Raw genomic sequence first — 15067 nt, forward strand, 5'->3', positions numbered from 1 at the left:
AAGGATTCCCTCTCTCACTGCGAAATCTCTAACATCACCAAATGCAACAACTGTGCCCTTTGTTTTCCTCTGACTGACCATATTTCTCTTTTTAATGATTTTCTGTTTAGCTATCAAAGGATTTTCTCCACAACATAAGATCACTAGCTTCGAGGAGGCCAAGGGCTTAGACCGAATTAACGAGAGGATGCCGCCTCGCAGAGATGCTATGCCCTCTGACGCCAACCTTAACTCCATCAACAAGGCCCTCGCCTCAGAGACTAACGGCACGGACAGCAATGGCAGTAATAGCAGCAATATTCAGTGACCACTTCCTGTTCACCTTTTTTTTCTTTTTTCTTTTTCTTTTTTTTTTTTTTTTGAGCTGCAGGGCATGATGGGGATTGCTGCATATCAGCAGTTGGATGTTCTTGCCTCAGATGGTAGCTTATTTGCTCTGGGGGCCAGGAATTGGATTCAGTTTACACTATCATTTAAAAAGAGGGAGAGAGATAATAAACTATATTTTGGTGGGGGTGGTGATTAAACACCTCCTTTGGGTATGCCTTTTAAAAATGCTTATAGGAAAAAAAAATTAAAAAGAAAGCTAATGCTAGTATATACAGCAATGTTAGGGGAATGAATGTGTTTTCCTACTACATTGGGGACTTCTAGATAGGTTAACGAAAGGCCTTTTATTGTGTTACTGGACATGAAAACTTTGTCTAATTTCTTACTCTATTGTACGTTTACAGTCGCAGCACTAAAAATGGATGACATCAAACATTTTTAACAAAATGATGTACAAACTAAATAAGGACTATTTATTGATAATGTTTTGCTACTCTTGTCAGACAATGGCTATAAACTGAATTAGGCAGTCTTAAAAAAAATAGAAAAAGAAAAAAAAAAAAGAATGTTGCAAATTTGTTAAAATGCCAAAAAGGACAGTTAATTTTGTACAGATTATGCTTACCTCAGGTCTCTTTAGTGTGCTTGGATGCCCTTCTTTCCATATAACACTTATTAATTTGGCAATGAATATCTTTCCTTTAAAGTTTTAAAAAACTGGAATAATTACGTCTATCCTTTTTTGCTGTTTATATTTAGGGGTTTTTGTTGAAAAATCAAGTCTTGGTTGTGGCTTGCTGAATTAAATATTTATGAGTGGTGCATTTTTAAGTATAGTGAACAAGACACCATATTAAGTACAGTGATAAAGCATCTATATTCTGTAAAAAAAAAAAAAATCTGCCTATGCATGTTTTTTAAGAAAAACAAAAAATGGCTGTATTGGCCTGTATGGGACTGTAATGCGCTTAGTGGTCTGACGTATACTGGAAATGTATGTATACTGGCGTACTTTATATTCTAAAATGCTTAATGCCTTTGAAATTTTGTAATCAAAAAAGCTTTGAAAAAAAATCTAAAGGGGAGAGTATTCTTAAAAGTTTTTAACATAAGCTTGTCAGTGCACATATAGATGGTTAGCATGTTTAGCAAACCTTGTGAAATTTAAATAAGTTTGTAGTTACATGTGAAACTCTAAATGCATGGTAACTGTTAATGTCATAATGGTTTAGTTATTTTGTTCTGTTCCGTCATGTGCCACAAAATACATACTTTTTTCACTTTTTTCCCTTTGTATATCAGTTACGGGTTACAACTGGTTCATTCTGAAAACAACAACAACAACAGTCCATTCATATTTTTTAACAATTGTATAAGTGCCCAAGTAATTCACTACAGCCTAAAGCCTTGCCTTTGTAATTTGACTTCTGAAATGTTGGCAATCAAAGCATGCACTTGTAACACTGAAAAAGAAAAAGCATTTTATATTACTACTCAATAAAATGTGCATGAACTTAAAGAACTCTCATCCTTTCACTGAGTCTGCTGAAGGGATTCACGTGCACAGCCACCATGGCGTCTTCTAGGTGCTGGGCCCACAACCATGCATCACGGATTTGCTTAACAGGCTTCCTCCAGCCTCGTGATCTAAGGTGTGGTGCCTACTTCCACTGTAAGAATCTTGGTGGATTTGTGTCTCAAATCAGAAAAGAGAAATCTATTTAAAGAGCAAATGCCATCTTCTGGCTCCACAAATATGGGAGCCAGTTATGAAACCAGAGCATTCCTTTTAATTGGAACAAAAAAAAAAAAATCAATTTGTTATCAGGTTGTTTCAGTTGTATTGGATCCCCTATCTGCTAAAGCCAAAAGAGCTAAGCTCTCAAGTGCATTTTCATCACAGAAGAGAGTTGCGTTTGTATTGATATGAAATTTGTATACCGGCGCTTCAGCTAATATCTAATCACCCGAATATTTAAATACACCAAATTTCAGTTTGTTTCTAACATTGTTCATTTTTAGTGCACTTTGTTTTATGTAATGAAGTATGCCTGTTATATTAAATAATAAGAATATGACAATTAGTGATATAGTGTACCAAAACAAAGATGTTCTAGATATATTCTCTGACAAAGACTATCCCAAGTTTATTTTAATGAATCCAAACTTTTTTTTTCCCCCGTGGATATTTTTCCATCCTAAAAAAATGATACATGAGGAAAATATTTAGATGCAACTTATTTGAATGATGTGAAAGAAATGGTAATTCTGGTACCAAGGTGTTTATTTTCTTTCTTATAACTGCAAAGAAAATATCCTGACAAAAAGAAAATAATTTTTTTTTGATTCTTTTCTTTTACAAATTGTGCTAAGGCAACTATGGCATAGAAATAAACATTTGACATTAAAATAAGCAGTTGATGTGAGTATTGCTTGGTCATTCGGTCACTAGTTAGGAAATACATATATTTTTATATAATAATTTGAACTTTGAAAGAAATGTATGAAATGGAAGTTATTTTTCCAAAAGGAATAATCATGCCAGATCATCATTTATTAGACCAAACCCAAGTTGTATGGAACCCCGGTGTGCAGTGGTTAAGTGCTTGACTGCTAACCAAAAGGTTGATGGTTCGATCCCACCAGCAGCTCTGAGAGAGAAAGATGTGACAGTCCGCTTCCATATTTACAGCCTTGGAAATCCTCTGCCTTATAGGGTCACTATGAGTTGGAATTGATTCAATGGCAATGGGTAGTTTGTTTTGTATAACCCAAATTGTTGAATTGTTGCTCATGCCAGTGAACCTTTGGTGTCTGGGTCTGTCTGTCTCTCTCTCTCTGTCACACACAAACACACACACACGCACACACATTCACTCGGCCTCCTGTCCTCCATATTCCCACACCCAACCTACCTCTCATGGGGTTCATGTTCAGTGCTGAATTTTCATCTAGCTTTTAAAGAATTACGTTCTAGGTTTGACTCACCCCAGGTCAGAAATTTTGTTTGTTTAAACCCATCTTCTACTTATATTCTTTTTTATTGATGTTTGAAGAAAGGAAATCTTCAGAGACTAAACTTGTATGGTAATTGATGGTAAGGAGACAGAAGTCCAAAATGGGATGGAAGGGAGTATCTGCCCTTTTTTTTTTTTTTGGACAATGGTATGGCTTAGACTAAAGCATCAAAGCTGGAAGTATATTCTGAAATCAACCCAAAAAATGTAATGGCGATGCCAAGCACTCAGTGATCTTCTCCGGAAACATCCCTGTCCTACTCTTATCCTGCCATGTCCATGTGAAATAAGTTTTAGTACATATCCATCTTCCTGCCCAGAAACCAGGGCCCTAACGTGAAGTTAGCTCCACAGGAGGGACAGTGAGAATGGCCTTCCTTAAATGTCTCAGGCTTTTTGACTATTTCATGTCTTTCATTCACTGGATCCATCATACTCCATTAGAAACAGGTGCCTTTCAGTTTACCTTACCTGAGTACTTAGATTCTCCTCAGACTGGAAGTCACTTGGATTGGACAAACCTAACATCATCAAAACTACAGATATTTCCTTGCCCAATGTTATATGGCTGTTCACTTTATTCATTCCACAAATACTGAGCCTCTGCTATATTCCTCTCACTGTTCTGGGCTCTTATTTTCCCACAAAAATGTCTGGCATTCTTTGACAGCATACCAGTTTTCACTATAATGTTAAATGTCAGCATTCCATCAAACTCCATTTTCACACAGTGGATCAATGTCTGCCTTAACACTCAGCTGTTTCTTAATGCCATTCTTTTGTTTCTTGGATACCTCTTTCTTATGTTTTAGGATAATGTTAACCAGAGAACCCCTGACTAGGCCCTTTTATGGTAAAGCTATTAAGAAAAAAAAGACGAAAGCTAGAAGTAGTGACACAAACATTCTACCTGTGTCTGGTGATTCCATTTTCAAGAGGCAGCATTGACAAATTGGAATGCATCTGGAAGAATGGAGATCCAGCAGGGGAGTGCCTGTTTTAAGAAAAAATTGAAGAAATTTAAGAGGTGAACAAAAGGAGATTTAATAGCTATAATTTTGAGTTGGTTACTCCAAAAGACCTCATTTGAATAAGAAGATGCCTATTTAATATAAAGTAATTAGCTGCTGTGGAGTTGGTCCCTTATTCATGCCAACACCGTGCACAACTGAACAAAATGCTGCCCGGCCCTGTGCCATCCGCATGCTTGGTTGTGGATCAGACCATTTGATCTGTAGCACTTTCATTGGCTGATTTTCAGAAGTAGATCCTCAGGCTTTTCTTCCTACCCTTTCTTTGTCTGGATGCTCTACTGAAACCTGTCCAGCATCACAGTAACGTGCAAACCACCAGTGACAGATGGGTGGTGACTGTGCATGAGAATAATTGGCCAGGAATTATACCCAGGTCTTCTACATTGAAGGCAAGGGTCTACCAATGTAGTTGTTGATGACTGAAGCTATTTAACCAGAGGATAAACTGTGTGAGTTAATGCACTCAGCTGCTAGCCAAAAGGTTGGCGGTTCTGTTCCACCCAGAGGCACCTTGGAAGAAAGGCTTGGCGATATACCTCCAAAAAATCAGCCATTGGAAACCCCATGGAGTACGGTTTTCTCTAACACACATGGGGTCACTGTGAGTTGGAAATGAAATGGTAACTAGTAAAACTGCATGAGAATGCAGATGCTTTCCCTTCACAGGAAGTGTTTAAACTTAGGCAGGTTCAATTCAGTGGACTGGACATCTCCTGGGGAACACTGCATGGAAGGGGCCCTAGGAGACATTGTAAAGGACTGTTCAGAGGTAGAGATTGAACTAGATGATATCTGAATTACCCTTCAACAGTAAGATTCTAAATATCCATTCAATTATTCAGCCTTTTAGGGGCATAGAATTAAATTTCTAACTGTCCCTTAGTACACTAGAAAACCGTAGTACATTATAGGAATACTGCCATGGAGCTAAACTTTTTACATCAGCCAAAGCAGCCTCTTTGTATCTATCTTGCATATTGAACTTCTGTATAAAGTATCAGCTGAGAAGAGTTTCCACTACAATAACAAAGTATGAAAATGACTATTACAAAATATTAGCTCAAGACAAAGTTGACTTAAACTCCAATGTGGAGGCATTCTTGTCAAGTTATATTTCCAATTCATTTTAAACCAAAGGCATCTAGGGACATCTAGGGGCACATCTAAGTTTCTTCCCCATGACTCCAGATTGTCCACTGGATGAAGTCCAATTTCTTTAAGATGGCATGTGAGGCCTTTCACCATCTGGCTCTCATAGTCTCATCTACCGCCACTCTTCCCAACTTGATCCTGAGCTCCAGCCATGCTAGACTTTTTACAGTGCTCAGAAAACACCAGGTTTCCTCAACCCACTGTGTCTTTATTTATGGGTCTTCTATGTGGTGACCTCTCCTTAGCAGATGTCAAATTTGCCTTAAATACTTGGATGAGGCATTTTCTTCTCTCTAAGCATCTAAGTGTTATAAAATCTAGTAATAACTTTGATTTTAGCACTTACTAAAAAAAAAAAAAACCCTGTATATAACTGTTTATTATCTTTTTCTGGCACTGGAATGAGAATTGTTGCTTATCTTTGTATTCTTAGCATTGGCAGTGCCTGCCATGAATGTTTCTTGAAAGAGAGGGGGAACAAAAATGTTTCTAGGCATGACCTCATGGTATGGATCGCCCCCCCAACCCACGTCCACATGATAAACCTTATCGAAGAACATTTAAACTAATGTCCCAGTAGAGTGTTCCCCACTCTTCCTCTTAAGAATCTCCTGGAGGTCTGGAGGGGAGTCTACATTTTAATATGTATCCATCATAATAATTCTCATCAGACAAGTTTGGAAAAGCCCTGCCTAGCTTGCTTCTACAGGAAATTTGAGTCTATATTTTCAGTTCAACAAATTTTTTAACATGTTCAAAGATTTTGGTGCTCATCACTCCTGCTAGAGAGAATTTAATTTTTGCTCATAGTTTCTTAATATGAATTTAGATAAGAATGTGGAAATTATTTAAGTATTTATTTAAAACCACATTCACAACTAGACCATTAATGAAGAAGCAGCATTGGCCTTTTGAGTTTATTGTATTAGACTCCACCCAGGAAAAGGAGAGTAGGGTGCTGAGATATCTGTGCACTCCCCTGTAAAGAATCAGTGAAGAAGCTTTGTGTTTTGAAGAGACCAGGTTGCTGTGATATTAAAAAGATTGCTTCTTTTTCATTGGCCCTCCGCCAAAATAATCTCACCTATCATTGCCACCAGCTTGCCATAACTTGTTCAAAAAAAGTTTTTTGAATATACAATCAACACAGTTTACTTTCAATAATCTCATAATATACTTGAAGCTTTGCCATGAAACAGCCATTCCTTTGGGTTTTTTCTCCAAAAATTAGAGGAGGAAATCACAAGCGATTGTCAGTTGCTAACACCTTAATTATAATTAATTTATCACAGTTCTGATAGGCCTAGTCAAAAGTCTTACAAAGATAGATGTGTTTACACAGGGGGAAAGACCACACTGGAGCACTGGGGAATGCTTGAAGAGAAGAGGATGGAGAACTCCATACTTAGAGAAGAGGGTTGTCACCTAATCACCTAGGAGCATTCATTGGCTAGCTATATGTGCTAGGCACGTGCTCAGCAGAGAGGAGAATACAAGACACAGTCTCTGTTCTCTCACAATATGCAATAGCAGTGAAGATAAATCACTGTTACATTACCATGTGTAACACTTCTGTGTAATGTAGTTTATACGAGTTCCAGTCTGGAGCTAGGACTGGGTTGGTATTTTTATAGCTTTGCTAATTACCTGATGTCTGTGTGACCTTGGAAAACTTACTAAGCTTCTTTAACCTCATTTTATCCTTGGTAAAATGAAGATAATAATAGTAATTACTGCATAAGCTTCTTGTGAAGATTAAGAGGGACAATGTAAATAAAAGTACTTATGGTGTCCGGCGTAAAATAAGTACTCAGTAAACTTTAGTTATTATGGTATTTAGCTGTGTGCTGAGTTGTGTGAGCATTTACAATAAACATTCTGTAGATCAAGTGTGTATGTGTGTGTGCGCGTGTGATGGAGGGTGGGAGCATAAGTATAGTCAGAAATATTTAAAAGACATAGCATTTGGTCGGATCCTTCCTAGAAGGGTGGGTTGATAAGGAGGTGAGGAAAGTGAAGAGGGAGTGGGTAGAGAGGACAGTCCAGTCTAAGATAAAAAGTAAAAGTTTAGGAACAGATCCAGAAAAATAGTGATATGTCAACCACTTTGGTTAAAGCATAGGAAAGGATGAGGCATGAAGGGAGATGGGAATAATAGACTAGGGTGGAACAAAATCAGTTATTTTTATCAAGAGGTCTTTCAGCTGCAAGTAATCAAATACCTGATTAACTGTATTGAAGCCATGAAGAAATTTACCATCACTTGACATCTGAGTATATGTAGTTCCAGGATTGATTTTGTCACCCAACAGTATCACCAAGGACCTAGGCTCTTCCCATCCCTCTCATACTGTTCTGTATGTTTGCTTCTGTCCTCATGTTTGCAAAAGACAGTTACAGCTCCTGGCATCACTTCCTCACACAGCACTGTCTGACTACTGGAAAATACCACACAACACTGTCTCAACTACTGGAAAATACCACCAAAATAACCTGTAAATAAAGCAAAGCTGAATTTATTGCCTACCACAGTAATGTAACCACTACCTTGGCTGAATCATAGTTAATCTAGAAGGAGGAAGGTCAAAAGCATAATATTTACGATTTTCTTTTCTTTCCTTTTTTTTTTTTTTCTTAGTTGAGGCAGGTCTTTCCATTCAAGAACTTGATAAAGATGAGACAAAGTTTATGACATAACAGTTTAAGATTGGTGGAAACAGAGAAGAGTTACAGTGAATATCTAGGTTAAAAATAATAGACTTTTGGGGGGAGGACTCTTAAATTCTTTTAGACATTTATGAAAAGTGAAAGCAAAATAATAAAAGTACAAAATGCTGATGAGAGAAATTAAGACCTAAATAAATAGAGGGATTACTGAGTTCATGGTTTGGAAGACCCAATATAGTTAAGATGTCAATTCTTCTCAAACGAGTCTATTACTCTTTAATGCAATCCCAATCTCATGAGTCTATTACTCTTTAATGCAATCCCAATCAAAATTCTAGAAGGTTTGTGCTTTTGTAGATTTAGACAAGCTGATTATAAAATCTATATGGAAAGGAAAAATAGCTAGAAAAGCCAAAACAATTTTGGGAAAGTAGAACAAAGTTGAGGGACTCACACTAGTGAATTTTTAAAATTCACTCTGAATCTACAGTAATAGAGTGTGGTATTGATGAAAGGATAGACGAATAGAGTAATGGAAGAGGATAGAGAGCCTAGAAATAGTCCTACACAGTCAATTGATTAATGACAAACGTGCAAAGACTAGCCAAAAGAGAAATTATAGTCTTTTGAACAAATGATGCCAGAACAATTGAACTTTCATAGGCAAAACGTGAATTTCAACCCCTATCTCATACTTTATACAAAAATTAATTCAGCATAGATTATAGACTTAAAACACAAAATATAATTTTCATTGATGAAAATTCAGAATATTTTCATGACCTTGGCTTAGGCAAAAAGTTTCCAAATATGACACCAAAAGTACAAGCCATGGAGTAAAACAATTGATAAATTGGACTTCCTCAATTGGACTTGATCAAAATCAACTTTTTTTTTTTTTTTTTCTGAAAGGGCATTGGTAAGAGAATGAAAGGACAAACAATTGTCTGGAAGAAAATGGGTTCAAACCATGTTATCTATCAAAGTACTTGTATACAGAATATATCAAAATCTCTCCAAACAACCCAATTTAGAAACGAGCAAAAGATTTGAATAAACACGTCAAACAAGATATACAGATAGTAAATAAACACATGAAAATGCTCAACACCTTTAGTCATTACAGAAGCGCAAATTACAGCCATAATGATACCATTACACACCTATTAGAATGTTGGGAAACAAAACAAAACAAATTCTGACAATATCAAGTGCTGGTGAGAATCCAGAATAACTAAAACCTCATCCATTGCTCGTGGGAATGAAAAAAGCTAGAGCCACTCTGGAAAACAGCTTCTCATAAAGTTAACAGTTTTGGATAAAGTCACTATATGACAAAGCAATTCCACTCTTAGATATATACAGAAAAGAAATGAACACTTATGTTCCCACAAAAACCTGTATACAAATGGTGGTTATGGCAGTATTACTCGAAATTATCAAAAACTAGAAACAACTCAAATGTCCTTCAACAAAGAAACAGATAAACAAAGTGTTGTACATCCATCCAATGGAATATTACTTAGTAATATAAAGTAACAAAACTACTGACACACACAAACATAATGACTCAAAATACATTAAGAAAGAAGTGTTGAAAATCATGAAGAGCCTGAGTTTTTATCCTGCTTGCAAGCTAAAAGGTTAGCCTGTCATGATTCCTTAGATACTGGCAGAAGACACAAAACTCCTAGGATAGAGACAAAAGACATTATTACAGCACAGCAGACAGTATAAGCTTCAAGTCTGAATATGTTCCCCTACCCCACCACCCCATGGGGCAATGCCATGGCAGGCTCAGGTAAATACTATGCACATAGTGGGTTTCTGTCATAACTGGGGAACGCTACCTTGGAAAACCCCTAATCTTATAAAAGGGTCTACAAGCAATCATTCCCAACCTTTCCCTCAGAAGAAGGCATAATTTTTACCATCCTGTTCAGGGAATAAATCTGCCCACTTCTTCAAAGGGAGACACTGACTCTATATTCTAAGACTGTTATGCAAATGTTCTTGAAAAAGTACTTCAAAATGAAAGCTGTCACAGACATGTAGAAACACAATGGAGAATTAACCCCAACTAAAGCCAGTCTCAAAAGATTACACAGTATTAGATTACATTAATATGAAATTCCGGAAAAAAGCAAAGCTTTTGGGACAGGTTACAGATAGGTCAATGTTTCTCAAGGGTTTAGGATGGGGGCAAAGATCAAAGGTTTAGTACATGGGAGTTTTCGGAGCAGTGGAATTGTTCTTTGACCTGATTGTAGTGGTGGTTATGTGAATTTATACATGTATTAAAACTCAAAACTGTAAGTACATCAAGACAAAAGTTGATTTTACTGTATATAAATCAAAATATTAAAATGAGCAAAAGTCAAACACAAAGAATGTTCATTATGAAAAGAGGGCATTGGGTCTGAAGGAGTTACAAATCACTAGACTAACCAGGCCTTCTATTTCTAGTCCACTAATAGTTTCTGAAACGCTGCTTCCATTTAAGGGATCAGCGGTCAGATGCAGCCTGGCGTAAACCATTTACACAGCCCAGGAAAGTTCATGTACACAAGTCCACAGGAAACACACACAATAAAATCTTTGAGAATTAGAAGTCAAACATTAGGTTTTTAATGTCTGCTTCTGACATTTGCTCAATTTAAGAGGAGTGAGTCTTCAGGGGAAATAGTTCCACGATTGTGCCAACTTTCAATTACTTTCAAGCAACCAATTATGTGATCTATTTCTTTAAAAGATAAAATTGACCTGACCTTCTTGGCTGAATCAAAGGACCAGACTTTTCTTGTCAATATATAGGCATTTTTCACTTTAGAAATGAAATGGAATGTTATATTACACCTGACCTCTTTTCCCATCACAAACCAGGCCATCTGTGCTGAAATCTTTTTTTTTTTTTTCCTCCCTTAGTTTTAATTGCTTTTTTCAAAATTCTTTTTCCCTGTAAGGATCACTGCCACTGAAACTTTCTAAGCCCATATACTAAGGCAAAGCTGATGCTTTTTATTTCGGGGAACCAGCATAAAAGAAAAAAAAGCAAACCAGTTGCCATCAAGTTGCTTCTGACTCATGGCGACCCCATGTGTATCAGAATAGATTGTGATCCATAGGGTTTTCAATGGCTGTGAACTTTCAGAAGTAAATCTCCAGGCCTTTCTTCCAAGGTGCCTCTGGGATTCAAAATACCAACCGTTCTGTTAGTAGCTGAGCACTTAACCATATGTGCTACCCAGGGACTCCTGGGGAACCAGCATGGAAGGTAGTTAATAAACTTCATCAACAACTGTTTTTGACCTCCTATTGCCAATGCTTTTTGTAAGAAACAGAGACTGTGTATAAATTATGCCACCTAGGTAAGAAGGTACAGTAGCTGAAAAGGTGATGGAATGTTGCTTTGTTTATTTTAGCACACAAAGTCTAACTTCTCATCTATGACTTATTTGACAACCACAGCAATTAAGCAATTTCCTCAAACTTACTGGTTTTTGGAAAAAAAAAAAAGAATAGAAAAAAATAATTAGTTATCCTTCTGCACTTAGAGGAGTCACCTGAAAATACTGAGCTGGTTGTTTTTCCTCCTAGGTGCTTTTCTCCAAATATTCTAATATTTTTATTTTTTTTCTCTAGGTTCTTTGTTGATACCAGCTTCCTTGGGTTGCTTCCAATCCATCTTTCACACAATTCATATCTCTGCCTCATTCAACTCCAGACTAACACTTTCTATATGCCACCTATTTTCAGCCTTAAGCTGTCTAACATATTATTTTCTTTTGTCATTCCATTTAGAATATTTATAATATTCATATGTTCATAGCCTCATTTTTTTTTTTTTTTTTATTAAACAGAAGACAGCATTTTTGGCTACAGGTAGTAGAGGTATAACCTTTTCAGGACTGCTGAGATATACAGTTGCCCACCTATATTTTCTGCCTCTGGAGTTTATTGGGAAATTACCTTCCCAGACAGTGTGTGCTGTATGATGGTTTGAAAAGGAAAAAAACAGGTGTGTGCTACAAATGATTGTTTTTACAGGGCATTGTATGAAGTGGTGCTAAACCAGTGTTTTCAGTATGGAAATATGGATTTTGATAAAAAGTTTTTTGGGACACATATGTCTCACTGGGCTCAGGGAGATAAAATTAGTGGGATATATATGTCCCTCTGGACTCTGAGGGTAGGATTAGTGGGATGAGATAAGAAAAAAATCCACAGAAAGTACATATCAAAAATTCAAGCACACTCAATGATTCAGTATGCATTCCATTAATAAAAACACATGAAAAATTTGGAGCAGAAAATAATTGGGTCTTGAAAGGAATAATTACAAACACAAATAATTTAAAAGGCAGAATTGCTGACATGACCAACTATGACTAAGCCCATTTTAATTATGAGAAAACTGGAGTAGCTTAGTTATCTCAGTTTCATTATTAGAGCAATAGTGGAAATGGGACCCCAGGTCCAAGGCTGTGCCTTCTTACATACTGCTCTGAGGTGGAGAGTGAAGCAAGCAAAGTTAGACAGTAAAGAAAAATACTTTCTTGGAAACTGAACTTGAAAGAATGGTGAATTCCTGTTACCTCTAGCAAAAATCTACAGTCAGAAGCCACATCTCCTTCTCTTAGATAAATGTTTAATCTGAACCTTGGAGAAACAAGTCACTCCAGTTTTCCAAACAGCTCGTTTGGAGCATTTGCCTTTTATGCTTCTCCAACATTTACCAGTGTTTTCACAAACCAATTGGTTGCTGCCGAGTTGATTCTGACTCATGATGGCCCCATGTGTTGCATAGTAGAACTGCACTCCATAGGATTTTCAAGGCTGTGACTTTTGGAAGCAGACCACCAGGCCTTTCTTCCAAGGCATTTCTGGGTGGATTCAAACCACCAACCTTTCAGTTAGTTTTCAAGTGCATAATCAATTGCACCACCCAAGGACCACAGAAGCTTCATGTTTTCCTCCTATTCAGCAACAACTTTTGGCTGTTGCTATCAATGTGCTTCACTCTTCTCTATATCCTATCCCTCCCCCCTGATCTTCACTCACCCCCTTATCTATGTCCAACATCACAGGCCTTCTTGTTGTCTTATGATTTCTCAATGTCATTCCCTCAAAGTGCCTTCTCCAACTGACTTAGTGTATTTAAAAAGTGATTTTGTAATTCACGCTTTTCCAATGAACCGTTGAGAACTTTTCTTTACAAAGACTTTTCTATTCCAATAGAAATGTTGTTGTTGTTAGGTACTGTTGAGATGATTTTAGACTTAAGTGACTTCATGTGGCAGGGTAGAATTGGCCCATATGGTTTTCTAGGCTGTAATCGTTATAGGGGAGCCCTGGTGACACAGCTGTTAAGAGCTCGGCTGCTAACCAAAAGGTGGGTAGGTTGAATACACCAGCTGCTCTTTGGAACCCATATGGTTGGTTCTACTCTGCCCTATACAGTTGCTATAGGTCAGAACCAACTCGAAGGCAATGGTTTGTTTTTTTTGTTTTGTTTTGTTTTGTTTTTATCATTACAGAAGCAGATCACCAGGTCTTTCTTCCTTGGAGCTACTAAGTGGGTTCGAATAGCCAAGCTTTTAGTTAGTAGCCAAGTGCTTAATTCTTGTACCACCAGTGTTCCTCAATCCAATAGAAATAAACATTAATCTTTTATTTACTCACTTTCTTTGAGTTCTGAAGTCAAACCCCTCCATCTCCAAATCAAATTTTACTTTTATTGATCCTCTGTTAAACAAAACTGAGGGTGGTCACCAGATCTCAACTGCACATTCTCTTCCAAACTATTTAAAGAATACCCAGCCTTTCCCTGGAGCTAGGAGCTTGATACATGTCTGTTGAATGAGTGAATAAATCATAGGCAGTCTCCCCTACCATATGAAAAAATATGTTGTTGTTATGGTTGTTGTTAAGTGCCGTTGAGTCTGTTCCAACTCATAGCAACCCTATGTACCACAGAACAAAACACTGCCCGGTCCTGCGTCATCCCCACAATCGTTGCTATGCTTGAGCACATTGTTGCAGCCACTGTGTCAATCCGTCTTGTTGAGGGTCTTCCTCTTTTCTGCTGACCCTCTACTTTACCAAGTATGATGTCCTTCTCCAGGGACTGATCCCTCTTGATAACATGTCCAAAGTATGTAAGATGCAGTATTGGCATCCTTGCTTCTAAGGAGCATTCTGGCTGTACTTATATGACACATGAATATATGACATAATAAAAAGAACTTATAAATTTTTACTTAGAAATCTGAGTTTGTATATAGCTTGGAGTGAGTGATGAAGCCTACATTTTAATAAGTGAAGGGTTTTTTTAATGGATGAGAACCCTCCATGAAGTAAGGTAATGGCGGCAGCCTTGTGTCCTGCCTTACCAAACATTAGAAGAAAGAAATAAGAGAGAAGTACTGATCAAAATTAACAGCAAGTGGAGAATTATGGCAAGAAATTGAAAATCTGATTTTAAAAAATCAAAATAGATAATAATCTCAAAATATCTAGAGTTTACCTGAAGATAAGAATGGCAACCAGTAGCATGTTAACAGCAGAAAAATCCCGATCACCAAGAGCTTCAATTGTAAAGTGAATGTACAATTAAGAGAACAACTGTGAGCTTCTAGAAGTCATTGAACTCAGGAAATCAGCAGCAGACAAAGAGCATAAGATGAAGTGTTGGGCTCTGAAAGGTTTTCTTAGCTTGCAGGCTTGTGCTTCTCTAATCTCACATTCTTCTACTGAAACACACACTCAGATGCATTCAAACACACACACGTACCTGCACGTGCACACTCACACAATATGAATCCTCCAAAAAGGAAAATAATGTACAAAGTTTATGTTCACAGTGGA

General features: G+C 37.2%; 1 protein-coding gene across 3 annotated transcripts in view; it reads left to right on the forward strand.

The window, feature by feature from the left end:
* Window positions 1–12051, forward strand: part of PPP3CA (protein phosphatase 3 catalytic subunit alpha) — a 366845-nt gene extending 354794 nt beyond the window's left edge. For all 3 annotated transcript variants that reach the window (XM_064285505.1, XM_010590472.3, XM_064285506.1), the window contains one exon: window positions 111–12051. In XM_064285505.1, the coding sequence (XP_064141575.1) occupies window positions 111–307 (197 nt within the window). In that variant the 3' untranslated portion in view covers window positions 308–12051. The remainder of the gene's footprint in view (window positions 1–110) is intronic.
* Window positions 12052–15067: the final 3016 nt, after the last annotated feature.

The sequence above is a fragment of the Loxodonta africana genome, chromosome 5, assembly GCF_030014295.1.
Source record: "Loxodonta africana isolate mLoxAfr1 chromosome 5, mLoxAfr1.hap2, whole genome shotgun sequence".
Lineage (NCBI taxonomy): Eukaryota > Metazoa > Chordata > Mammalia > Proboscidea > Elephantidae > Loxodonta > Loxodonta africana.